Source organism: Erinaceus europaeus, chromosome 8, assembly GCF_950295315.1.
Source record: "Erinaceus europaeus chromosome 8, mEriEur2.1, whole genome shotgun sequence".
In the NCBI taxonomy this organism is placed as follows: Eukaryota; Metazoa; Chordata; class Mammalia; order Eulipotyphla; family Erinaceidae; genus Erinaceus; species Erinaceus europaeus.
This window is the reverse complement of record NC_080169.1, coordinates 116021268-116048796: the sequence shown is the minus strand read 5'-3', so window position 1 is coordinate 116048796 and position 27529 is coordinate 116021268. Positions and strand designations below refer to the sequence as shown.

Below are 27529 nucleotides of genomic sequence, written 5' to 3'. Positions count from 1 at the left end.
TGGTGGATCTTCATCAACCGAACGGGCTGCGGGAGGCCTTTTTTTTTTTTTTAATCCCAACTGTGACAGCAGTTTTGCACCGCTTTCCCTGGCACCCCGGAAGCCCTCGGAGATCCAGTTAGACAGTTGCTAATCTCTAATGATCTCCCACCCTCAAAAAAAAAAACACACAAAAACTCAAAGCAAAACAAAACGAAAACAAAACAAAAAAAAGGCTCCCTCAAGGTCTCGCTTCCGGGGAGTTTGGGTTGCAGGGAAGCACCTCAAGCTGTCAGAGAAATTGGGGCCACAGGAAGGAGGCTCCAAGGTAAGGCCCACCCCAGCCCCACCCTAACTCCTCCCCCGCTGCACCCCTGCAAAAACTTCTGTGCTCTGCGAACCAGCTCCACCGACACTGACCGCCCAGGCGTGAGTCCCGCAGTCCCAGCACAGGTGGGGGTGGGGGTGGGGGTGGGGGCGCACCTGGGCACTTGGGTGCCCCCAGGTGCGGGGTGCGGGTTGCTGCTTCTCAGCCCCAAAGGGACTGGTCTTCACCGGGTCTTTTTTTCCCTCCCCACTCGGGTAACTTTTCCAAGTCTGGGTTTTCATTTCCCCAGTCCCGCAGAAGGGACTCTTTTTCTGCCACAAGGTCTCTTCTCTTTCAATTTGTAACTCAGAAAAGAAAAAAAAAGTGCTTGCTAGCATTTGTATTCCCCTCACTCACGCTGGGTGTAGAAAGGTGTGTGTGGGGGGGGGGTGGGGGTCAACATTTTAAGGGAAGTTACTCATCTCTGGGATTGGGGAATTGTTTTTTCTCTCTCTCTCCCCCTCTTTCCTCCCCTCACCAAATCAAATTATCCCCTGATCTCTCGCTCAAGTGCTGGGCAAGGTTTTGACCTCGGGCTTTTCCTGCTTCTGAAACCCAGAGCTGCGACCATTCATTCCCACGCCCCTGGAAATTGACTCATTCCGGAGGATTCTCTGATTGGAGCAATAGTTTTTAAAAGAGGTTGGTAGTAGGTAGGAAGGGTGGTTAGCAGAGGAAAAACAGGAAGTGGAATTTTACAGGCAAATCTGGGCTGGCTCTGGAATGCCAAGCCTCCTGGAGAGAGATATCCTAGAGAGAGAGAGAGGAAAAAATAGCAGGACATAGTCTAAGAGACAACCGAGTTCCTAAACTTCACAGGCTGCAGAAGTTTTCAAATCTGGAGCAAGAAATAATTAAAAGTAAAATTCTACCATGAGTCCCTGCATGAATCTGTACTGATGGAGAGTGAATGAGATTTGAGGGTTTGGACTGGGGAAAAGATGTAAATTGCTTTGAAAAGTTTCAAGATCCGAATATATGCTGGGGATTGAAAACTAAGTTTTTGTTTTTGTTGTTGATTTTTGCTTAGACACATAGGCCAAAGGGACTGGTGTGAACCAGATGGTGAAATCTTCCCAGCGCTTTATACATTTATTTATGTATTTATTGGGAGAGTTCAGAGCACTTCTAGACACACGCAGTGGCAAGTCTAAAGAGTATGTGTAAGAAAGAGATGGCTAGGTCTTGTCTTCAAAGGGACACGAAGAGAACAATTTTTTTATATAAATTGTTACCTATAACCACCTGTTAACCACTAGTTCTACATTCTTTATGTCAGATAATAGTTACTTGCAGTGTTTGTTAATCCTCCAGCAGAGACCTTCAAAACCTCTTTGTTTATTTATACACTGGGGAGATTGTAAGCTCTGAAACCCAGCCCAGGGATGGGAGGAGCCAGTTCTGTGTCAGGTATAAAAGAAGGGAGAAGGATGGGGGGGGGGGCACTGCTGCCTGACTGCTACTGTTGGCTGCATGTACTTTACAATTTTTTTATATCTATTTATTTATTCCCTTTTGCTGTCATTGTTGTTTTACTGTTATAGTCACTGTTGTTGTTACTGATGCTGTTGTTGTTGGACAGAACAGAGAGAAATGGAGAGAGGAGAGGAAGACAGAGAGAGGGAGAGAAAGACACCTGCAGACCTGCTTCACTGCCTGTGAAGGGACTTCTGTGCAGGTGGGAAGCCGGGATCCCCATGCCGGTCCCCCAGCTTTGGGCCACATGTGATTAACCCACTGCGCTATTGCTCGACTTCCGGCTGCATGTACTTTTGCAAAAGAATAAACACCTTGTTTCAACTCCTTATCTTTTGCCTGACAGACAAGAGGTACCTGGAGGGAACCGCCCAGAAAATGGGACTGGTGGCTTGGAAAGGTACAGGTGGGGCTTGGGTATTAAAAGCTAGACCTGTGGGCTTAGTTTTCTCTCTCTGTCCAGGTCACCTCTCAACATTTAAGGGAGATCTGGAGGTCTCTCTCTCCCCCCCTCTCTCTCTCTCCCTCTGTCCCTCCATACCTCCCTCTCTCCCTCTCCCTCTCCCCCTCTCTCTCTCTCTCCCTCTGTCCCTCCATACCTCCCTCTCTCCCTCTCCCTCTCTCTCTGCTTCCCTTGGGGCCCCCCATAGGTGTGCACCCTCCCTCAATGCCTAACATGTGAATGGTCTCAATTGTCCCAAACAAAGATTAAAATTCCCGAAAATCATGATCTCTCCTGAATTCTTTGTTGAGATAATGCATGATGAACTTTTTAAATGTTGGGGAAACAAGCGTTGGTCCCCAAAATCCTGAAAATCAGGCATTATCTCAACAAAAATTGAAAGAGCATGATTTTCAGGAATTTTAATCTCTATTCAGGAAAACTGAGAAATTTACGTTAGGCCTAGAGAAATAGAGAGAGAAAGAGACAGAGACAGACAGAGAGAGACAGAGACAGAGACATACCCCCAGAGCTCCCTTACTAACATGTTGACCTGGACAGAGAGAGAAGGCCACGCCCACAGGCCTAGATCATGACACCCAAGCCCCGCCTCTACCTTTCCAAGCCACACCTGTCACCACTCCCATTTTCTGGGTGGCCCCCTCCAGGTACAATAAATTTCAATTGGATGTCATCTGCAACAATGCTTTCTACCTTCTAAACCATCACCCCTTCTCAAGAAGTTGAGATAACTGTCCTCCAAGGGTTCTACTCTTCTCTTGGTCACAAATGGAAAAACTGAAACTTAAATAACTTGGGAAGCTGGCCTGAAGGGAAAGGGGAGCTCAATTATAGACATCCAGTGTTAAGAGCGTCTGAAACCAAGCAGTAACGGCGGGCTGCGCAGCTAGTCACTTGCAGTCAATCTGGAGGGGACTCCACCTTGTCTGTCAGAGCTGTTGGGGACAATGTGGTTCTCTGCAAGGTCAGTTGACTTGAGTCAACCTAGGCTGTCTGTGCTCACCAGATCAGCTGGGCATGCAGTCTCCAGCCCCTTTCTCCTTCTTTCCCTCCCTCCCTCCACCTAGGATGGAGTAGTCACTCCGCCCTGCCTGTCCTCTTCAGCCTGTCAGGATTCTTCCTTGATATCTGCTCTCTTGCTACATTCTGCATCTCAGATCCAGCTTTCTGTATGGATGTCAGCATCTCATAGAGGCCTCTCCTCGCTCTCCACCAGAAAGTAGGTTTTATTTGCATCCTAGCAGATACTTTATAAAATTTATTTAATCATTTATGTTTATGTGAGAAAGATACCAGAGCACTGCTCAGCTCTTGCCGGGCTAGCATGGGGGTGCCTCTTCCTGGGTGTGCACTCTCTGGGTTGGAGAGAACTCCACCGGAGCCAGCCTGGGCTGCTACTCACTCAGAGACATGGAAGAGATGACTCATGAATTCATGGTGGAGTGGCAATGCAGCGTCTTTATTGATCAGAGAGCCAAGGCTTTTAAATGGTAGACCCAGAAGTGGCAAGTCCTCGGAAATGGAAATGGCTAGGAAGGGGGTGGAGAAAGGCAGAAGCAGACTGGAAAGGTAGGAACTTCCTTAGCAACTGTTGCGAGGGTTTTAACTGGTAGGATTAATATTACTTTGCAGGCAGGGAGGGTCTCAAGGTAGAAAGAAGATAGATTAAAGGAATGGAATGGATGGGGATCTCTCAGGCAAAACAATGATTATGTAGATAGGCCATAGTATCAGGAATGAGGGTGCTTTGTGAGGCTCCTCACAATTACCCAATAAGCTCTGGCATATTGGTGCCAGGGATGGACTCTGGGTCCTCAGGCTTGCAAGTCAGTCCTGTGCTCTTACATTTCTTACTTCCCCAGGACGTGGTAGTTATTACAAATGGCTACATTCTATTTATCTGGCTATTTGAATGTGTGTTTATTTTATTATCCTTGTAAAATACCAGGTTAATGAGAGTGGTGACCTCAGCTGTCCGGTTGCCTGTCACAGCCCAGTGCGTGGCCCACAGGAGAACCAGGTGAGTGGTCTTCCTGGGAAAGCCTTGAGCTGCCTGTGTCCTACTCCCTCCTCCTCTGTCCTCACCCTGCTGACTCTTTGCTTTTCCTCCACAGCAGCTGAACCAAACATGGCGACCAAGCCCACGGATGCTTTCCAGGCTCTCATGGCTGGGGTGACCAGCTGGAACCTCCCCAAAGGCCCGATCCCCTGTGAGCTGCTCCTGACTGGAGAGGCCGCTTTCCCAGTGATGGTGAATAAGCAGGGCCAGGTGCTCCTTGCTGCCTCCTCCTATGGTCGAGGCCGCCTGGTGGTCATGTCCCATGAGGGTTACCTGCTGGATGCTGGCTTGACCCCCTTCCTCCTCAATGCAGTGCGCTGGCTGCAGCCCTCCATTGGGGGCCCCGTGGGTGTGCACCCCTCCCTGAAAAATCTGGTAACCGTCCTGCAGGGTAATGGGGTGCAGGCAGAGCTCCAGCCAGCACCCGGGGGCCCCTCAGGGCTGTACTGCCTCAGCGCCTATGTTGACCCCATGCCTGCAGGGCTGATCCAGTTTTTGAAGGGAGGTGGGGGGCTTCTCATTGGGGGCCAAGCCTGGTACTGGGCCAGTCAGCACGGGAGAGAGCAGCTGCTGACCAGCTTCCCAGGCAACCAGGTGACCTCTGTGGCCGGAGTGTACTTCACAGACACCTATGGGGACACAAGGCAGCTGAAGGTCTCCAAGAAGGTGCCCAAGATCCCACTTCAAGTCAGGTGAGTGATGTTGCACATTGAAGATTTTGATGTAAAATGAGAACGGATTTAATTCCATCATTGTGACCTTCAAGTTTTGCTCTGGTTATTTTTTTTAATTTTTTTATTATCTTTATTTATTTATTGGATAGCGATAGCCAGAAATGGAGAGGGAAGGGGGAGATAGAGAAAGAGAGAGATAGAGAGAGACCTGCAGCCTTGCTTCACCACTCGCAAAGCTTTCTCCCTCCAGGTGGGGACCAAGGGCTCAAACCTGCGTCTTTGTGCATTGTAACATGTGCGCTCAACCTGACGCACCACCGCCTGGGCCACCCCCCATTTTCTAAGACGTTCTTGGGCAGGAGATTACTCATCCTATAGAGTGAAAGACAATATTCTGCGCATGGTCCTGGGGTTCAGCCCCAACAGCATATGAGAACAGCATGGAGGATTTCAGGGCATCTCCATAGACCATAGACAGTGAAGTAACCCATCTGTCTGTGTGTCTAAAGGAAAAAAAAGATAATAAAGGAAAATAGATTCGAGAGGTCTGTCAGGAGTGGGATTGCTTATTCCAAAACCCTCGAGTTCTTAGATAAGGGAAAGAATCGTTGTTTCTTTGTGTGAACAGGTGCTACTACGTGTCGGACCCTACTGAGAGTAGAAAGTCCTTCTGTCTCCTTGGCTGCACTCCAGTGAGAGTTGGGCCCTTACAGAAACAAGTAGCGCCTTACTCCATTAAGTGTGGGGAAGAGCTGGAAGTGAAGCAGATAAGCCAACAGAGTGAGCAGCAGCAGAGGGGAGAGAGGATATTTTTGTGTGAGGTTATCTCGAAGAGCGAGGAAATAGACCAAGTTACTGGTGATTCAGAGAGAAGAGATTTCTTTATGACCCAAGAGCTTTTCAGCTGCTGTGGAGACAGAGAGACAACCAGTCAGGATTAGAACATCTGGGACAGGAGGTGTTACCACAGGAGCCCCAACATTGTCATGTTGGAGGGGTGCTCTGCCTCTCTCTCTTTCTCTCTCTCTCTCTCTCTCTCTCTCTCTCAGCTATATTGTATCTTGTAGGAAACCCCTGTGACAGTGAATGTATTCCCTCCCTTCCTCCTTCTTGTCCTCCCCCAAACCCTCCATCCTGCTGGGATGGAACAATGATGACAGCTAGACCAGAATAGGTGACTAAGGATGCAACTACTGAGTGTGTCTCTTTTAAGTTAGAGAAATGCTATTTCTTGGAAGGTCTGGTCATGATACCACCAGTTCTTTTTCAGTGTCAAAACCAGCTCACCTCATGCCAGAGTACTGGAGGATGGAGGGTGGGGGTGGGGAGAGAGGCAGTGTATGAATCCAGGAGCACAGGTATCTCTAGAGAAATCCAGATTCTACCGCAAAGAAGGATGCACACACAGAGATACAGAATGAACTCTTAGTGGTCTCCTCTGCTCCCAGATCCAGCCATGATGCTCTTGAACTTCCTTCCCTCTAAAGACCTGGGGGAGGGTGGTTATTCAACTATAACTGGGTGCACCTGGTTCACTCGAGCTTGTTGCTGATTCTAACAGGAAGGGACAAACAGGCTAAGTCCCATCAGCCTGGTTCCCTAATTCCTCTTCATTGTTCTAGGGGGTTCCTGCTTAGCAAAGCCAACCTGTTTTCTTCATCTTTACAACTATCAGTGAATTTTGTCTTTCTTGAACTGTGGAAAACTTCAGACCCACTTGAATGTAGACAAGTACAAAGAAATGTATGTACCCATGGCTTGACTTCAATACAGCCCACTCATTTTAAATATATATATATATATATATATATATATATATATATATATATTTAAGGAGTATTTCTTTTTTTAATATTTATTTATTTAGTCCCTTTTGTTGTCCTTGTTGTTTTATTGTTGTAGTTATTATTGGTGTCGTTGTTGTTGGATAGGACAGAGAGAAATGGAGAGAGGAGGGGAAGACAGAGAGGGGGAGAGAAAGACACCTGTACACCTGCTTCACCGCCTGTGAAGCGACTCACTTGCAGGTGGGGAGCCAGGGGCTCAAACCGGGATCCTTATGTTGGTCCTTCAGTCCTTGTGCTCTGCGCCACATGTACTTGACCTGCTGCGCTACTGCCTGACTCCCTTAAAAAATATTTTTATTTATTTGGATAGAGACAGAGAGAAATTGAGAGGATTGGGGAGATAGAGAGGGAGAGAGATTGAGAGACACTTCACTCATGAAGCTTTCCCCTCGGCAGGTGGGGATCCCAGAGGCCTTGAACCTGGGTCCTTGCACATTGTTATGTGTGTGCTGAACCAGGTGTGTCACCACCTGGCCCTCAGCCCATTCTTAATAGATTTTATTCTACTTTGACGCCAACTCACGTTAGGAGGAAGCAGATCACACACATTACATCATTCCATCCACTTTTCATTGTGTGCCTCTAAAAACAGGAGTTCATGAAAATTAACCAGGAGGCATCACTATCAAACCTGAGATAATAATTGATGAGTGATTCTTAATGTCACCCCCTCATTTCCATCATTATCTCATTTACCCATGAATTCCTTTTTCCTTTGGGGGAAAAAAATAGAGACAGAGAAGGCAGAGAGACAGTGAAAGACACCATAGCAGCAAAGATTTCTTCAGTGAAGTAGGGGCTCGGTTTAATCCTGGGCGGTACACACGGCAAAGCAGTGCACGACCCAACTGAGCTAGTTCACTGGCCCTGGAATTGATATTTCTTAAAACTCAAATTCTTTTGCTGTTGAAAGTGGTCTTTTGTTCTTTCTTTTTTTCTTTTTTTGCAATTTCTTCTACCCCATGAAATTTTAGACAATAGGTACATTTTTTTAAGAATTTATTTATTTATGAGAAAGATAGGAGAGAGAAAGAACCAGACATCACTCCGGTACATGTGCTGCCTGGGATTGAACTCCAGACCTCATGCTTGAGAATCCAAGGCTTTATCCACTGCGCCAGCTCCCAGACCATCTGGTACATTGTTTATACAAATATGTATCATGCTCATTTAAAAAAAATATTTATTTATTCCTTTTTGTTGCCCTTGTTGTTTTATTGTTGTAGTTATTATTGTTGTTGTTATTGATGTCGTTATTGTTGCATAGGACAGAGAGAAATGGAGAAAGGAGGGAGAGACAGAGGGGGGAGAGAAAGGTAGACACCTTCAAACCTGCTTCACCACCTGTGAAGCGAACCCCCTGCATGTGGGGAGCCTGAGGCTTGAACCGGGATCCTTACTCCAGTCCTTGCGCTTTGCACCACCTGCACTTAACCCGCTGAGGTAAACTATGTATCTTGTTCTATCCAGAACAGGAGTAGCTGTTTTTACTTCCCTATAAAACAGATTTATTGTGACATCATCACTGTTGGAAAATACATGATCATAGCATAATAACTTTTTTTATATTTTTGGGGGGTTAGGGAGGGTGATGGTGGTTTACAGTGATGTGTTGACACAAGGTAGATGTGATCTTTATGAACTTTCTCTCCAACTATTTATCTCCAGCTGTTTTTTTTTTTCAGAATTAAGATACACTGTCCTTGACAGTGTCCTTTGACCCAAATACCATTCACTGCATTCCTGTAATGTCATTTAATATTCCCTTTTACTTATTTTTGCTTCCTGTACTTCTTGTAAATTAAAATGTAGGTCTAGATTCCACAGTAGGAACTTGCAAACCATGAACCAGTTCTTGTTATTGCAAATAAAGTTTTATTGCAACACAGCCAGAAGCATTAATTTATATGTTGTCTGGGACTGCTAAAATTTCTTTAAAAATTTTTTTTTAAAATTTATTTTATTTATTTATTCCCTTTTGTTGCCTTTGTTGTTTATTTATTGTTGTAGTTATTGTTGTTGTCGTTGTTGGATAGGACAGAGAGAAATGGAGAGAGGAGGGGAAGACAGAGAGGAGGAGAGAAAGACAGACACCTGCAGACCTGCTTCACCGCCTGTGAAGCAACTCCCCTGCATGTGGGGAGCCGGGGTTCGAACCGGGATCCTTATGCCGGTCCTTGTGCTTTGCGCCACCTGCGCTTAACCCGCTGCGCTACAGCCCGACTCCCGGGACTGCTAAAATTTCAAAGTCATTCAATGGATTTAAAGCAAGGCATCTATTTTATTTTATGTTTTTGCCACCAGGGTTATTGCTGGGCTTCTGTGAGGACACTACAAATCCATTGCTCCCCGTGGTGGCTGGGAAGATAGAGAGAAAGATAAACACTTGAAGATCTGTTTCAGCACTGTGAAGCGGGCCCCCTGCCGCTGGCAAGCAGGGGCTTTGAACCCGGGTCTTGTTAATATGTGCGCTTAACCAGGTGTGCCACTGCTCGGCCCCCAGAGCATCTCTTTCTTGCTGTGATGTTAGCAGCTGTTCATCATCACTATCTTGTTCTAGGTCCAGTGATTGGCTTTGACATTTTACCATACTGGTAGCTTAAAATTCTTGAGTTCCTGGGTTTGCTGTGTTGCACTAAAGCAAAGGACTTTGGAAAAGGAGCGTAGACTGGGGGATGGGGGTCCTGGTGCTAAATGGGGGGGGGGATGTTTTGCATACAGTAGACCACTATATCCGGGAGAGGAGAAATTATGCCCATGTGTCAACAACTGCACTGTAACTAATGAACTCTCCTATAGAATACAAAAAAAAAAAATTCTTGAGTGTCTTCTATTTAGAAGTATTCAATTTTTGTTGTTGTTGTTGTTGTTGTTGCCTCCAGGGTTATTGCTGGGGCTCGGTGCCTGCACAACGAATCCACTGCTCCTGGAGGCTATTTTTTTCTCTTTTGTTGCCCTTGTTGTTTATTGTTGTTATTATTGTTGTTATTGCTGTCATTGTTGTTGCATAGGACAGAGAGAAATCGAAAGAGGAGGGGAAGACAGAGAGGGGGAGAGAAAGATAAACACCTGCAGACCTGCTTCACCACTTGTGAAGCTTTCCTTTTGCAAATGGGGGCTGGGGGCTTGAACCCGGGTCCCTGTGCACTGTAGTGTGTGCTCTTACCCAGGTGTGCCACCACCTGCCCCCCAAGTCTTAATTACCTTAATCAAACCTAATACTGCATGATAATCAATGTTAAATAATAACTGACTCATCCAAGTAACACACATCATTGAACAAAAGCACCTTGCATGTCATTTCTCATATTTTTTTTTCACAATGAACATCAGAACTTTCTATGTCATAGTTTTGTTTTTTTGTTTTGTTTTGCTTTTGCCTCCAGTGTTATCGCTGGGGCTCAGGCCTGCACTATGAATCCAATGCTCATGGAGGCCATTTTTCCCCTTTTGTTGCCCTTGTTGCTTATCATTGTTGTTGTTGTTGTCGTTGCTGTCATTATTGTTGAATAGGACAGAGAGAAATAGAGAGAGGAGGGGGAGAGAGAAAGATAGACAGCTGCAGACCTGCTTCACTGCTTGTGAAGAAACCCCCATGCAGGTGGGGAGCCGGGGCTAGAACCAGGATCCTTGGGATGGTCCTTGAGCTTTGTGGCATTTGCACTTCACCCACTGAGCCACTGCTCAGTTCTCTCTTTCCCGAACTCTCTCCACCTCCCCTCTCAATTTTTCTCTATCCAATAATCAATAAATAAACTTTCAAAAATATTTTTTAAAAAAGATAATAGGAATGTACAGATAGTTTCATGACCTAGGATAACCTCAGATGATATCCTGGTAAACATGCTTTCCTGTGTCTACATTTTTATTGGTTTATATTTTATTTATTTATTTTAATTTTTTTTTTTAACCAGAGCACTGCTTAGCTCTGGCTTATGGTGGTGCTGGGACGTGAACCTGGGAATTTGGATTTATTTGTTCATATCTGTGATGTTCTGTTTGTATGTTTAGCATGTTGCAAATAAGGCCACTACCATCAATATTCCATAGCCCATGACAGCGTGGGTATGAAAAAAAACGCCATTACGCTTTGACACTAGGAGATAACACAGACAATTAAATAAGGAGATTCTGTCAATACTCAAAAGGTGAAAAAAGCACCGAAAGGGAAATATCTCAGTAGACAGTGTGTCTACTGCATGTCTGACACTTTCCATTCCACTGATGGCTCTGCGTACACTAAGGGGGTATTCTGTCTGCCCTCTTTTGCTCTCTCATATGAAACTTTATCTCTTGTCTGTACTAAATAAAATAAAATGAGTTTTTTTTTTTTTTTTTTGCCTCCAAGGTTATCGCTGGGGCTGGTGCCTGCACTACGAATCCATTGCTCCTGGAGGCCATTTTTCCCATTTGTTGCCCTTGTTGTAGCCTTTGTTGTAGCCCTTGTTGTTGTTGGATAGGACAGAGAGAAACTGACAGAGGACGGGGAGACAGAGAAGAGGAGAGAAAGCTGGACATCTGCAGACCTGCTTCACCGCTTGTGATGCGACTCCCCTGCAGATAGGGAGCCAGGAACTTGAACTGGGATCTTTCATCTGCTCCTTGTACTTTGCACCATGTATGCTTAACCCAGTGGGCTACCGCCTGGCTCCCATCAAATGAGTTTTTTACTTGCATAATAGATTTATGAAATAAATGGGATCACAGACTAAAATCCTAAATGTTCTTTGGAAGAAGGAGGAGATTGGTATGGACTGTGAAATCTGTTTCCACACTAGGCTTGATCTCTCAGCCAGCTCTTTGCGGTAGTTTGATTATTGACTGACTCTTTTGTCCTCCCGTGTCACGTTTCAGATTTGGGCAGGATCTCAGGAAGGACCAGCAGCAGCTCCTGGAGGGCATCTCAGAGCTGGACATCGCAACAGGGGGGATCCCTTCCCGCCTGCTGGTGCATGGCCCCCTGGCCTTCCCTCTGGGCTTTGATAACTCCCTGGGCTGTTTCCTGGCAGCTGCCCACTATGGCCGAGGAAGGGTGGTCGTGGCCGCCCATGAGAACCTGCTCAATTCTCCCAAGATGGGGCCCTTTGTGCTCAATGCTGTGCGTTGGTTGGCCAAAGGTCAGGAAGGCAAGATTGGGGTGAGCAAAGATCTCCAAGGGCTGCACACCCTGTTGTCTGGCCATGAGCTGCCCTGCAGCCTGCAACCCCAGCTCACCCCGGATGTGCTTGTCTACTGCTGCAAGGCCTACAGCGACAAGGAGGCCCAGCAGCTGCAGGAGTTTGTGGCTGAGGGGGGCGGCTTGCTGATCGGGGGCCAGTCCTGGTGGTGGGCTTCCCAGCACCCTGGCCGCTCTGCTGTGGCTGGCTACCCTGGGAACATCATCCTCAACAAACTCGGCCTGAGCATTCTTCCTCACTGTCTGAAGCAGGGCTGTTTCCCTGTCCCCACCCCGGACATGCTCAGCTACCACTTCCGCAAGGCCTTGTCTCAGTTCTGGGATCTACTGCCCCAGCGGGGTGAGAACATGGAAAAGAACTGGCAGGCCAGTCTGGGGGCAGATGGTGCCGGCTTCCTGCAGATTCCTGCAGAGGGGATCCCAGCTTACGAGTCTCTGCACAGGCTGCTGAGGAAGATGCTGCGGGAGGTGGGCCTCCCAGCTGTGAGCAAGGAAAACCCAGTGTCCAGGGACTCCCGTGAGGCAGCCCTCCTCTGTCTGGCCACTGAGCTGGCACACGCAGGCACGGACTGCTGCAGGTTGACTCAGAGGATGGATAAATGCACCTGTGACTCCTGGGGACATCCCATCACTGTGGAGATCAATGGAAATAACCCAGGTAGGGAAGGAGAATGTATGCCCTGAGCACTGGGGAACCCAGTGAAAAGTAATGGTGCCAGGTGGGTTTTTTTAATATTTCTTTATTTATTCCCTTTTGTTGCCCTTGTTTTTTTTTTACATATATATTATTGTAGTTACTATTGTTGTTACTGATGTCGTTGTTGGATAAGACAAAGAGAAATGGCCAGAGGATGGGAAGATGGAGTGGGGAGAGAAAGATAGACACCTGCTGACCTGCTTCACCGCTTGTGAAGCGACTCCCCTGCAGGTGGGGAGCTGGGGACTCGAACCGGGATCCTTACGCTGGTCCTTGTGCTTTGCGCCATCTGCGCTACCGCCCGATTCCCAGATGGGGTTTTGTTTGATGTCCAGTTCCATCCAAGTGTGCTATTGCTGTTCTGTGGACAAGTTGCATTTCACAGCTCAAGTCAAGTTGCATATCATGACAACATGATTTTTATTTGTGGGAGTCACGTGATAACAGTGTCAGTACAGTTTAATGAGCAGTCAAGGGTCGAGGAAAAGGTCCCCAGCTCCAGAGACCAGTGTGTTGCCAGTGGGGCAGGCAGCAAAGAGCCCCACGACTTCTGTCCCAAAGTACGGGAGTGCCATTGCTCCTGGTCAGTGGTCCCTGAATTTCTAGCAGAAAAAAAAAAAAAAAAGATTCTTGGCTATAGGCAGAATTTCATATCTAGTTCTAACTAGTGCCCAAATATATACCATACTTAAGGATCACTCATTCTTTTATTTATTTATTTTTTAACTCAGGCCTTTCAGAGGTCTGCTGATCAGCATCTTCATAAATCAGTGATCGCTTTTGATGGAAGTCTCTCTCACACACCCCCAACTTTATATCAGTGGGGTGCTGTTTTGCCAGACTGACCCCCTCCCTTTCTACCAGCTGGGGTTATTACCACACCAAGTAGAACGGTATCGGTCAGGATCGTGACCATGTTGACATATATGATATGTCTTTGGTGGGCTGGCCGAGTAGAAGCTTAGTCAGGTTAACTGCTTCCATAGTCAACAGAATTTCAGGAAGATGAGGGAGTTCTTCTGGAGGAATGGTCATGGTAGAATAGATCTTAGCAAACTGTACTTCCCAACTCAAACCCTATAAATAACAAATTTCCACAGGAAGATGTGCCAGGTTACAAATGGGATGACTAAGAAGAAACACAGTTCTATGACATGCAGATCTGAGCAGATAGCAGAAGGGTGAGAAATTGGGCGTTTCAATCCTGAAGGTGTGATTCTTCCCAACCACCATTATTCAAGTGACACAGCAGCCACTGCTGACCAAGCTGTGCTGGAAAGTCAGGAACAGAGAGACTACACTGCTCTCAGCAAGCCCTGGCCTCCAGGATATGTCCTGAAAATTCCTGAAGGAATCCAGATGCTGAACTGACCATCACAAGGCAGTTATCCCTTGCCCTGGGGAAATCCTCTTGGGTAAAAACAAACACAAGAAGAACTGCAGGTTGAGAAGTTGAATGGTTTCAATTATTAGCTTCCTGAATTCAAACTCAAGACAGGAATTCCAAGTTATGATGTATTTCCATGGTTCGGCTGCATGTTGTTTCTGTTCAAGCAGCAGGTGGCGCTGTGGTTGTATTGTTTGTTGACTGCTGTTGTGGGTATTGGAGAATGGGGCCGCTTTTTTTCTTACTATTTTTTCCCCAATTTCCTATCCCAGGTGGTTGGTGTGTGTATTTCTCATAGTGAGCTGGGACCAAGCTGTGTTTTGACTTTTTCAGACCATTCTGGCCTCTGTTTGCCCTGTGCTGCATGCGGATTTCCCCCTGCTGCTGCCTGCCTGCTGCAGCCCATCCAAGGGCTCTGGGCATTTATCCCCAGCTGCTCTTTCCATTCCGGATTCCAGTCTCTTTTGCTCCCAGGATAGTCTTTCCTGCCACACTCTGTACTCCCTGATTTTTAGACTTTGCAGTGAGGTTCCACACTTTTCATTTTTTGTTTTGGTATGTGTGTTTAATTTTTTATTTATAAAAAGGAAACATTGACTAAACCATAGGATAAGAGGGGTACAACTCCACACAGTTCCCACCACCAGAACTCTGTATCCCATCCCCTCCCCTGATAGCTTTCCTATTCTTTATCCCTCTGGGAGTATGGACCCAAGGTCATTGTGGGATGCAGAAGGTGGAAGGTCTGGCTTCTGTAATTGTTTCTCAGCTGAACATGGGTGATGACAGGTCGATCCATACTCCCAGTCTGTCTTTCTCTTTCCCTAGTGGGATGGGGATCTGGGGAAGCGGAGCTCCAAGACACATTGGTGGGGTTGTCTGACCAGGTAAGTCTGGTTGGGATCGTGCTAGCATCTGGAACCTGGTGGCTGAAAAGAGAGTTAACATACAAAGCCAAACAAATTGTTGAACAATCATGGACCTAAAGGCTGGAATAGTGCAAATGAAGAGTTGTGGGGTCCTACGTTTTGTAGACAGCTAGTAGGCATATTTTAGTTATATTCCAAAGGGCCTGTGGCTATACTAGTTTTTTTTTTTTCTTTTTACATTTTTAAACCCTTTTTTGGGGGGGAGTGGTTTTAGCTTTTGTTGTTGTTCTCTCAGCATTTGTGATTTATAAAGCATCCTAGCAACTGGGAGAAGGCTTTGTGCATCACCTTTCTGAACAGTGATCATTGCTATCAAATATACACAAAGAAATCTTGTGATTCAGGGGGCTGGGCAGTGGCACACTGGGTCAAGCACACATCTCACCACAAACAAGGACCCAGTTTCAGTCCCTCACTCAACTGCCAGATGATGCTTCAGGAGTGGTGCAACAGGTCTTCAAGTGTCTATATTTCTCACTCTTCCCCTTCCCTCCCAATCTCTCTGTGCCCTGTGGTAGAAAATAGAAAGAAAAAAAATAGCCGCCAGATGTGGTAGATTCACAGAGCCAGTACGGAACCCCAGCAACAACACCGGTGGCAAATAAATAAATAAATAAATAAATAAGCTTGTGACTCAACAATGAAACCCAGTAAAAAAAAAAGTGAGCAAATGTTCTGAGAAGACACTTCAACATTCAGACAGTGTAAAGATGTGTTGCACATCACTTATTCAAGCCACCCTGAATTGTACCTCACACCTCTGAGAATCATCTTGAATGATGCAACTTGCAAACAGCCATTGTTGGCAAGGACGTGAGGGAAAAGAATGTCCCCTTGGTGGTGGGAATGTAAACTGGTATGGATTCTGTGAGAAACAATTTGGAGGACCCTTAAGGGAATGAAAACGGAAATACCTTATGATCCAGCAGTATCACTCCCAGGATGTGTGCAAAGGACATGGAAACACTCATTCAAAAGGGTCTATGCTTCCCTAGGCTATTAGCTGTACTGTTTACAAAATCAAAATGTCAAATCAATCTTAATGCTCCTCTGCTGTTTCAAAAGGTGACGTTGATCACTTAGGACAAAATGGTATCAAACTGGAGGGTATTAAGTGCCAGCTGGTTTCACTGATATGGGGAATATAGATAGCTAAAGCCTATGAACTTGCAAAAACAACCGTAATGAAATGGACAAATTGGAAAACTGTAGTGGATTACTGAAAATTGGTGTTAAGGAAACCAGATCTAAGGTTAATAACACAGAAATAGATATACACATATATGGACGTCTAAAATGACCTGAGTGCAGCTTCACACACACGTGTGTAGGTGTGAAACTATAGCCCTGAAATCTTGTAATTCTGTAGATGAATGGTGGATAAATTATAGGGCTTTTCTTTTCTTTCTTTCTTTTTTCTTTCCTTTTCTTTCTTTCTTTTTTTTTTTGCATATGCTACAGTGTACGAATTCAACCCAGGTTCAAGCCCCTGGTCCCCACCTGGGGGAAAGGTCCATGCATGATGAAGCAGGGCTACAGGTCTCTCTCTTCCTCTCCTCTTTTCTCTTTCTCTCCCTTCCCTGTCTGTTTCTCTCTGTGTCTATTCATTAAATCAATAAAATATCTTTTTTTAAAGAAGAGTTGGGGGTCTTAGAGGGTTTAAGGCCATGACACACTCAGTTGAGTATACATGTTACCAGGCCAAAAAGATGGAGATTCAACCCCTGACTCCTCAGCTGCAGGAGAAAACTTCACAGTCAGTGAAGCAGTGCTGCAGTCCTGCCCCGCCCTCCCGCTCCTCTCCTCTCCTCTCTTTATCTCACCTTCTCATTTTCTCTCTGTCCTATCAAGTAATAAGAATAATAATAAATAAATCGTTACTGTCTTCAGAGGAGAGAGGCTCATGAGGATACAGATTGCAGAAGAGTTCAAAAAAATTTTTTTTTTTTTACTCTTTCAAGGTGACAGTGACTGCTGGGTGAGTACTGGGCTCTACCTGCCAAATGGACTGAATGCAGAAGTCTCCCTGTCAGAAACTGCAGCCTCTGCTGGACTAAAGGTAAGGCTACCAACCCACTGTCGCCTCCCCCAACTGCAGAACCGTCTCCCAGAACAGTCTGAGAGCTGCTTAAATCCCTGGGGGGGGGGGGAATGAATAATTTTTTGGTCTCTATGACTTCTGGAGTGAGGAGCTTTCTTTTTTTATTTATAAAAAGGAAACAATGACAAAACCGTAGGTTAAGAGGGGTACAGCTCCACACAGTCCCCACCACCAGAACTCTGTATCCCATCCCCTCCCCTGATAGCTTTCCTATTCTTTAACCTTCTGGGAGTATGAACCCAAGATCATTGTGAGATGCAGAAGGTGGAAGGTCTGGCTTCTGTAATTGCTTCCCCGCTGAACATAGGAGTTGACTGGTTGATCCATACTCCCAGCCTGCCTCTCTCTTTCCTTAGTGGGGCAGGGCTCTGGGGAATCACAGCTCCAGGACACATTGGTGGGGTTGTCTGTCTGAAGAAGTCTGGTTGGCATCATGCTAGCATCTGGAACCTGGTGGCTGAAAAGAGAGTTAACATATAAAGCCAAACAAGTTGTTGACTAATCATGAACCTAAAGGCTGGAGTAGTGCAGATGAAGAGTTTGGGGGGGGGTCTCCATTTTGTAGATAGCAAGTAGGCATATTTTAGTTATATTCCAAAGGGCCTGTGGCTATACTAGTTTGTTTGTTTGTTTGTTTGTTTGTTTTGCCTGAGCCTAACATCTGACATGCAGGTGGATCCAAGTTATTATCTGAGGAGATGATGTCATGGCTGGAAAAAGGACCAGAAAGCTGAACCAGGGAAGAGAGTAGCTCCCAAATATGGGAAAGGGGTATAAATATTGTTGACTGTAAACCCCATCCATTTGATTTGATCTGATCTGGGGCCCATATTCAGCTTAGGAGCCTATGTGACCTCTGCATTCCTCTGCATATCTGAGCTCACATTCTGTGGTCTTGAGTATGGATGTTCCAAGCTGCCCCAATATCAGGACCCGTCTTCCTCAGGTGTAGCATAGAGCTGTACCCCTCTTAACCTACGGTTTTGTCATTGTTTCCTTTTTATAAATAAAAAAAGAAAGCTCCTCACTCCAGAAGTCATAGAGACCAAAAAATTATTCATTTGTTCAGCCTCCCTTCACATGCGCAAGTTGCTCAGAGAAAGAGGAATCTCTTCCTGGTCATAAGCCTTCCATATCCATATCACAAGGGCCTGGTCCTCCCCCATACCCTGGCTTCTCTCCAGATGCAGGTTGGCTGCCACACTGACAATTTGACCAGTGCCAGCAAGCTGTCCCGAGCTCCCGTGGTGACTCACAAATGTTGCATGGACAAGACCCAGAAGTCAATCACCAGCCTCTGGGGTGGCCTGCTCTATGTCATCCTGCCCAAGGGCAGTCAACTGGGTCCCCTATCCATCACCATCAAGAGAGCTGTGCCTGCCCCATACTTTAAACTGGGTGAGTGATTTTTGAGGGAAGAGGGAGGCTGGGAATTCCTGGTAGTTCTGGGTCGTTGCCAAGGAGGACAGGCAGAGGAAGAAATGCTGGAGGCGGATGTGGACACTTCGGTGTCTCTGGAGGTGTCAGGGCAGACCAGAAGGGAGGGTCTGTAGGCTTTTCCTCTTCATGGCTCTTCAACTTAATAGGCCTTTTGAGGGGCCATACGGTGGTAATAAGGAGGTGACCTGACTTTGTAGACATCGGCCCCCAGGTTTGAGCACTGACAGCACAAGGGAGCATCACAGATAGCACTGAAGGCAACTCCATGGCTGTGGGCCTAGTGCATTGGCGTCTCTCCCTCAACTCTCTCAACTCTCGCTCGCTCTCTCTCCCTGCCTCCACCCCCTTTCCTTCTTTCTCCCTCTCTTTTTTCACTCTCTCTCTTTTCTTTTAAACTATCTTATTTATTTTCCTTTTTGTTGCCCTTGTCGTTTTTATCATTGTTGTGGTTATTGTTATTCTTGCTATTTATGTCCTTGTTGCTGGATAGGACAGAGAGAAATGGAGAGAGGAGGGAAAGATAGAGAGGGGGAGAGAAAGATAGACACCTGCAGACTTGCTTCACCGCCTGTGAAGCGACTCTCCTGCAAGTGGGGGGCCAGGGTTTCGAACAGGGATCCTTATGCCGGTCCTCAAGTTTCACGCCATGTGCACTTAACCGGCTGTGTGACAGCACCCCCCCTTCACTCTCTTATAACACAGAGAATAAACACTGTATCAGAGAGGTTGCTCAACCATCACACAGGCACAAAACTCTGGGTTCAATCTCGGCACCAAAAGTGAATTGCAACTAATGTTGTAGTGTCTCTTTCAAAAAAAAATTGTTTTTAAGTTATCTTTTGTAATAATGGCCAGAAATTGAGAGAAAGGAGGATACATACAGAGAAAGAGAGAGAGAAAGAGACAGAGAGACACCTGCAGCACTGCTTCATCACTCGCAAAGTTTTCTCCCTGCATAGGGGAACGGACCAGGGATTTGACGCCAGGTTCTTGCACACGTGCGCTCAACCAGGTGTGCCACCACACGGCCCCTGCTGTAGTGTACCTCTCTCTCCTCTCGCTCTCTGAGAAATCTAGACTAGCATTGGATCCGGGAGGGTGATCAGCATTATCATACACGTGAGATCTCCTGGGTATGTACACACACACACACACACACACACACACCCTAGCACTACATTTAAAAAAAAGAAAGAAAAGATCATTGATTCAGTGTTCTCTTCCTGAGTGTATGGCATGGAGGACTAGTTGATGGATGCCCTGGTGTTTGTTCCCAGGTAAGACGTCCCTGGAGGAGTGGAGGCACAAGGTCAAGGAGAGCCAGGCCCCCTGGGGAGAACTGGCCACTGACAACATCATCTTGACAATGCCAAGTGCAGACCTCCGGAAGCTGGGGGACCCGCAGCCCGTCCTGCATCTCTGGGATGAGATGATGGAGGCCATATCCAGACTGGCTGCCCAGCCGTTCCCTTTCCACCGGCCAGAGAGGATCGTAGCTGACGTTCAGATTTCAGCAGGTAAGTGCATCCCTTAAGTGCTCTTGCCTCTGGGGTCCAGTGGGCAGTAGCACAGCAGGTTAAGCACACATGGCGCAAAGCGCCAAGGACTGATATAAGGACTGATATAAGGATATAAGGACTGATATAAGGACTAATATAAGGATCCCGGTTCAAGCCCCCGGCTCCCCACCTACAGGAGGGGGGGTTGCTTCACCATTGAAGCAAGTCTGCAGGTGTCTATCTTTCTTTTTCTTTTAATAGTGATTCAGTGAATTTTATTATTTAAAAAATTTAAAAGAATTTTAAAACTAGAAGAAGATAGGGATGTAGTTTTAGCTACATGATTGTATTGATAAAAATGATCCACTTGGGGGCTGGGTGGTGGTGTGTCTGGTTGAGCACACATATTACAATAAACAAGGCCCAGGTTTGAGCCCCTGGTCCCCTTCTGCAGGGGGAAAACTGTGAGTAGTGAAGCAGGGCTACAGGTGTCTCTCCCTCTCTCCCACTCTCTACCACCACCCTCTCGGTTTCTGGCTGTCTCTATTGAATAAATAAAGATAACAAAAAATAGTTCTTGTGTTGAATATTGTTTTAAAAGGAAAGTGATTCTCACACATTACAACATGGATGAATATTGATGCAGGTGTCTGTCTTTCCCCTCTCTGTCTTCCTCTCCTCTCTCAATTTCTCTCTGTCCTATCCAATAATAACAGCAGCAATAACAACAACAACGATAAACAACAAGGGCAACAAAAGGGAAAAATTAGCCTTCAGGAGCAGTGGATTCATAGTGCAGGCACCAAGCCCCAGTGATAACCATGGAGGGAAAAAAAAACAAAAAAAAATTTGAGGCGTCATATACATGAAGCATATATTCCGCTTCAGAGCTATGTCCAAGCCCTGATTCCTTTTTCCTCTTCTTCCTCCTCCTTTTTTTCCCTTTTTCTTATTCCTCCCTTTCTCCTTCTTCTCCTGTCCTCCTCCTCCTCCTCCTCCTTCTTTTTCTCGTTCTCCTCCTTCTTCTTTCTATTCTACTTTTTTTTGGTGTCTTAGATATGTAAGGCATAAACACACCTGTAAAATAAAGGAGAAAAAAATTGACAGTGATTACTTGTGAAAAGATAAATCCATTACACATGTGAGGTAGGACTGCACAGCCTGGCAGGCCAGGCTCAGGAAAAAAAAAAAACTGGAGGCAGGAGATGAGAGTGACAGATTTTTTTTTTTTGGAATTCTTTATTATCTTTATTTATTTACTGGATAGAGACAGCCAGAAATTGAGAGATAGGTGGTGAGAGAGAGAGAGAGAAGGAGAGAGACAGAGAGACACCTGCAGCCCTGTTTTACCACTTGTGAAACTTTCCCCCTGCAGGTGGGGACCAGGGCCTTGAACCCGAGAACTTGCACATTGTAATAACATGTGTGCTTAAGCAGGTGCACACCACTGCCTGGCCCCATGACAGAATTTTTTTTGGGGGGGGGGAACAGTTCAAACAAAAATATTTCTTCAAACATACATTATTAACCTGTGAATATAAAAGAGGGAGGAAGTAGATTTTTTGTTAAGCACTGAGTGACTTAAAGAAAATAAAAGTATTTAAAATATATGAGGAGATTATAAATGTATATATTTATATAAAAATATATGAGAATACAAATCTGAACCCCGGTGGCTTGCGTGGGAGAAGAGGAAAGACACGATTGGAGCCTCAGGGTTTCAAATTCGGACACAGGAATTCAGACTCACTTGCAAAGGAAACTCCCGGGAGTCGAAGCGTTAGTTTCCATTTTGCAGAGTGGTGTGAAGTGCTTTTGTCCCCTCCAAACTCAGAGTGGTGAGCGGGCCATAAAGCCAGTGTGAGTGGCAGGGGAGAGACTCTTGAGACCTGTCTGTTTCTCACCATAGCCAATGGCGTCTGTTTTCCACTCAACGTGAAGATTCTGACGTTATTGTCACAAGATGGAGGAGAAGAAAGGAAATGAGTTCAGGTGCTCCCTTCACATGTCCTTTCCTTCCTTCTCTGCCCCCAGGCTGGATGCACTCAGGCTACCCCATCATGTGCCACCTGCAGTCAGTTCAGGAACTCATCAATGAGACAGACATGAGACACAAAGGTCTGTGGGGAGCCATCCATGAGCTCGGCCACAACCAGCAGAGGCACGGCTGGGAGTTCCCTCCTCACACCACTGAGGCCACCTGCAACCTCTGGTCAGTCTACGTGCATGAGACGGTGCTGGGCATCCCCAGAGCTCGCGCCCACCCAGCTCTGAACCCAGCAGAGCGGGAGAAGAGAGTAAAAACACACCTGGACAAGGGAGCGCCCCTGCGTAACTGGGAAATGTGGACGGCTCTGGAAACCTACCTGCAGGTACTGAGGGAAAGTGGGGAAGTGGGGCCCATCAGGCTCCTCTCCTTGTGGTCGAGTCCTTTCCCAGAATCCCTCCAGTTAATGTGCCACCACCCTTATTCGCCTGTGCTCCCTACCACTCCTCTACATAGGAGGCTGTACTTCCAAGACTATACTTAGCTAAAATGGGGATGAGACAGCTGTCCCACTCAGCTCTTAGGATTTTGTGGTATAAGGGGAAATGAAAAAGCCGTATAAGCAAAAGAGAACTAAATAGGAGCTGGTGAAGTTAGAAGTGTTTAGTTTGTGGTGCATTCATTAGGGCAGACGTGCAGACTAGGCTAAGGCCAGGCAGTGGGAGTGGACAAGCAGAAGAGAGCCAGCTGTGAGATCCTGGGAGCACTGGGTAGTGTCACTGCCCTCAGGCATGTCTTCTCCTCAGGCACATCGCCTCCAGGAACATGGGCGTGACTCAGGAAACACAAGTTCCCTACTAATTCTAAACCCTGTGATTTTGGCTTGTAATAGAGCTCCATGGGATGTGTTTTCCCCCCAAAGACTTCTTTCATGGGGTTAAATATCAACCGTAACCATGAAAATCATCACAGAGACAACTACTCAAAAGGAAAGATTTGGGGGGAGGCAGCTACCTAGCTCACCTGAGTAAGATATCAGCTTTGCCATGGGTGGACCCTGGTTCCAGCTGACACACTCTGTGCTCGTACTATTGCCCTGTTGTGTGTGGGGGAATTCAGTGCTATGATATCTCATCTCTCCTTCCACCTCTGGCTGTCAAAAAAAAAAAAAAAAAAAGCACTGGGGTTCTCTGGATGCCAAGGAACACAGTTTCATTCCTGTCTCAGGGTTGAGAAATAAACTTCATTATATCATTAGTAGTGAGAGATAAAGGTGTATGGAGTGGCAGACACATGACATACATCTCACAATAAGATTCTCTCTCTGTCTGATCTCGCCTGCAGACTCACCATTTCTCCATTTATTGAGAGTGTGTGCACACAGCTATGTCAAGTACAAACATCTTAAGAGTATACATCAATATCTTAAGGGTCTTATATAAACATCTTAAGTACCTAAGTGAATAATCCCCTAAAATGTAAAACATTCTTTTTTTTAAAAAAAAAATTTTGTTTATTTATTAATGAGAAAGGTAGAGTGAGAAAGAACTAGACATCACTCTGGCACATGTGCTGCCGGGGATCGAACTCAGGACCTCATTCTTGAGAGTCCAAAGCTTTAGCACTGCGCCACCTCCCAGACCACTGTAAACCATTCTAAAACAGACTTGTTATCTCTGGGTCAAGTGATTATATCGGATTCTGTGTTTTCTCTGCAAATCCAAACCTTACCCCAAATATATAGGCATAAATTCAGGGATATCAGATAAAGCAGGTGTCATGTTAGCCTTAAGGGCATGTGACCACTGTTGTTTAACCCTCCAGTGGCCAAAATACTCTGGGGGCTGGAGACAGATTACGGAGATAACAAAGAATTTCTGATATGTCTAGAGTAATATATACTTGTTAGTAATTTAAAAAATAGTCCAGCAGATAAGTTAACAGGCATTATAATTCAGGGGTCTCTCAAGAAATCAGAGGTTCTCATCTGCCTGCCTCTATTTGAAAAGTCAGCCCACAGTGGTGAAGCAGTGCATATACACTGGTTTGACTAGAGAGGTAACTAATGTGTTAGAACTCAGGACCTGCTCGCCCAAGGGCCCAGGTTCAACCCTCTGTACCACCATATGCCAGAGCTGAGCAGTTTTCTGGTATCACTCTCTTATAAAATAAAATAAAATAAATTGTTTTTATAGTACCTAGAAAGTTGTAATTTCCTGGCTTGGGGAGTGGATGTGAGTAGACCCTGATAAAGCAGACATTTGGATAGCACAGCATCTCAGTCCTGTCTGAATTTTAGGAAAATACTTAGGATGTTGGTTTTAGTTATTAAGATTACAGGTACTAATAATGACTGCAACAATAACTGCTTCTTTATTTAATGAATTCATTTATTTTGGATAGAGACAGAAATTGAGAAGGAAGGGGGAGGTGGAGAGGGAGAGAGAAAAAAAAGTGAGACAAACAGGTATTTCTTTTTTTTTTTTAATTTTTTATTTATAAAAATACCAGGCTAGCTTCGCAGGTGGGAGACAGACGACCAGAGACTCATGGCTGAACTGTATGCAGTATCTCTTTATTCATGTGGAACGCAGCACAATCTAAGCCAAGCTAAACTAAACTAAAACTATATTTAAGCACAATCCTGTCCTTATATATACTGGCCAAGTAGGGTTGGAAACAGGATGTGACGTAGAGAGGGTGGAGAGAAAAGTGACTGGTGCAAATCAGGGTGTACTAGGAGAGGGGGCGGAGCAAAAACGCATCATGGACCAGTGGGGATTAAACCAATGCCCTGCAGGCAGGGCAGTGCTTAGTTAACAGTGACTATGTAAATAGAATACAGTGTTAAGCAAGGGGGATTAAACCAATGAAACAGAAGGGGTCTTAGAAGCATACCAACATAAAAAGGAAACATTGACAAAACCATAGGATAAGAGGGGTACAGCTTCACACAATTCCCACCACCAGAACTTTGTATCCCATCCCCTCCCCTGATAGTTTTCCTATTCTTTATCCCTCTGGGAGTATGGACCCAAGGTCATTGTGGGATGCAGAAGGTGGAAGGTCTGGCTTCTGTAATTGCTTCCCTGCTGAACAGGGCGTTGACAGGTCGATCCATACTCCCAGCCTGCCTCCCTCTTTCCCTAGTGGGGCAGGGCTCTGGGGAAGTGGGGATTCAGGACACATTGGTGGGGTTGTCTGTCTAGGGAAGTCTGGTTGGCATTATGCTAGCAACAGATATTTTTGTAGCACTGCTTCACCACTCCTGAAACTCCACCACACAAATGAGGAGCAAGAACTTAAACCCAGGTCCTTGCACACTGTAATGTCTGTGCTCAGCCAGATGTGCTACCCAGCATTTTGCCTTTTTATAGCTGTTAAAACCTTGATGGAGTTTCCTACTATATTTTTTATCCAAGAGCTTGACTGAGCTTGTATTTATGGGCAGGGCTAACGTGGGGAGGTAGGAAGGACTAAATGAGTGAGATGATTGATAGAGGGAGAAGAGAAGTCTATGCAAATCACCAGTGAGTATGCATGTTTTGGTTGCCTTATTCTGCCCTTTCTTTCTCTTCCAGCTCCAGGAGGCCTTTGGGTGGGACCCCTTCACCCAGCTTTTTGCTGACTATCAGACTTTCTCTAAAGTTCCCAAAGACAATGCTGATAAGATGAATCTGTGGTTGAGGAAGTTCTCTGAAAAGGTGCAGAAGAATCTGGTGCCTTTTTTTGAGGCCTGGGGCTGGCCTATCCACAAGGAAGTGGCTGCGTATCTGGCCTCCCTGCCAGAGTGGCAGGGAAACCCCATGCAGAAGTACACCAGTGCCAAGAAGTAGAAGTGTATCAAGTTGGGAGAAAAAGAACGGTCATTAGCCAGCTCTGCCATGCCTGTTACTCACCTTGAATTATGAAGCCTGAATTCTGCTTTCTGACCTGCCTTTGGAAGGCAGTGAACGCCACTAGAAAAAAAGAAAAGAGAAGAAACTGAGGTCACAAAATGAACTGAAATCCACAATCTCAGGAAGTGATCTTGGTTTCACTTCTTATTATCTTACTCTCACCACCAAGAGATTTGCTTCACATTCTGGGTCTTCCAAAAGGGGATATTTCAACATTTCACACACAACCACACAATCTTTTTGTGTGACTAAAGCAGCAGTGATTGAACGTGAACATTCTAACCCAAGTTTCCACCAGAGGGGGAAGAGAATGCTTCAGAAATGAGCACTTTAATGTTCACTATTAAAATTATCCAACAAAGAGACGGTTGCAGTACTTAGAAGTGAAGGCTGGGCTTACCAGACGTAAATGCAGGATCTCTGTGCTGTTACACTTTGGAAACCACTGCAGCTCTAAAGATTCTACTTTTTAAAAAGAAATGCCTTTGTTCTAGATAGAGACTGGTTTACTCTTTGAAAGTTACTTTTGGGTTCACTCTGATGTGGCATATAGAGACTTGAAACCCATGAGTTTACAAAAAACAAGAAGTCAAATTGTCTCTCAGACTTTCTGTGACCTCTACGATGGTTATCACTGGTGGGGGTGGGATTGGGAACATCCAAATTTGGTGGTGGGAGTGATGTGGAACTATATACTGTTGTGATTTTATCATCTTGTAAACCACCATTAAATTAAGTGTTGTAGGAAAGGAAAGTGATTGCCTTGGGGACATAAGAGATATGAGGGATATCACACCAGACAGAGAACATGCCTTGCCATGTAAGCAGCCCAGGTTTAAGCAATAGTACTCTGTAAATTTACTATGTTACTATATGTAAATTACCCTGGACTAGGAGTCTGGAACTGTGGTCTATTTATCTAGATTATAAAAGTATTTGTTCAGGGGGCAGGGTGGTAGCACAGCAGGTTCAGCACACTTGGGGCAAAGCACAAGGACTGGCATAAGGACCCCATTTTAAGCCTCCCCTCTTCTCTCAATTTCCCTCTGTTCTATCCAACAATAAGGGCAACAAGGGCAATCAGCAAGGAAAAAATGGCCTCCAGGAGCAGTGGATTTATAGTTAACTCCGGAGACAAAAAAAAAGGATTTGTTCAGAGCTGTGGTAAATTTATTCATGCATGAAGCCCTGCTCTATAAAAAGTAAGTGCATAAAAATCTGCTTTTGTGATTAACACTTTATATAAAGTGTCTTTTTGGAAACACTGTTCTACTGATGGTGAGCAAATGGAATTATGGGATATGGAGGTAATTTGCATATGGTTAACGTTATGCTGATGTCAAGAGCGTAGGACAGGTGTATGCAGGTGTATGCAAACTCACCAGGAATTGTGGTTATGAGAGACTTTAAAAGAGCGTCTGACTGGTGGGAGTTTGCCCTTCTTGGCCTCTCTCCTTTTTTTCATTCCCTTGCCCTTCACCTGGACCTCTCTGTTTTCTGTGAACCACTGCATGTAGTTGCTCCTGAGACCTGCAAACTGTGAAGCTGT

At 45.6% G+C, this 27529-nt stretch overlaps 1 protein-coding gene across 6 annotated transcripts; it reads left to right on the top strand.

The window, feature by feature from the left end:
- LOC103112836 (TRPM8 channel-associated factor 2-like) lies at nucleotides 1–26876 on the top strand. Of its 6 annotated transcripts, none has more exons than XM_060196755.1 (11): nucleotides 1–307; nucleotides 1661–1756; nucleotides 3353–3507; nucleotides 4239–4305; nucleotides 4400–5036; nucleotides 11720–12699; nucleotides 17016–17113; nucleotides 18340–18553; nucleotides 19873–20112; nucleotides 22129–22466; nucleotides 25663–26876. In XM_060196755.1, exons 5-11 carry the CDS (start codon nucleotides 4414–4416, stop codon nucleotides 25915–25917), a joined length of 2748 nt encoding a protein of 915 aa, XP_060052738.1. In that variant the 5' UTR covers nucleotides 1–307; nucleotides 1661–1756; nucleotides 3353–3507; nucleotides 4239–4305; nucleotides 4400–4413; the 3' UTR covers nucleotides 25918–26876. The 6 variants fall into 6 exon arrangements, with proteins under 6 accessions (XP_060052738.1, XP_060052739.1, XP_016043303.2 ...); XM_060196754.1 differs by lacking the exon at nucleotides 1–307 and adding an exon at nucleotides 837–988; XM_060196756.1 differs by lacking the exon at nucleotides 1661–1756.
- Nucleotides 26877–27529: the final 653 nt, after the last annotated feature.

What these genes read in the sequence shown, in the direction of transcription:
- LOC103112836 (XM_060196756.1), top strand. Translation starts at nt 4,414, where the DNA reads ATGGCGACCAAGCCCACGGATGCTTTCCAGGCTCTCATGGCTGGGGTG. An exon ending in AAGATCCCACTTCAAGTCAG is followed by an intron (nt 5,037 to 11,719) that starts GTGAGTGATGTT and finishes GTCACGTTTCAG; the next exon opens with ATTTGGGCAGGATCTCAGGA. An exon ending in CTCTGGAAACCTACCTGCAG is followed by an intron (nt 22,467 to 25,662) that starts GTACTGAGGGAA and finishes TTTCTCTTCCAG; the next exon opens with CTCCAGGAGGCCTTTGGGTG.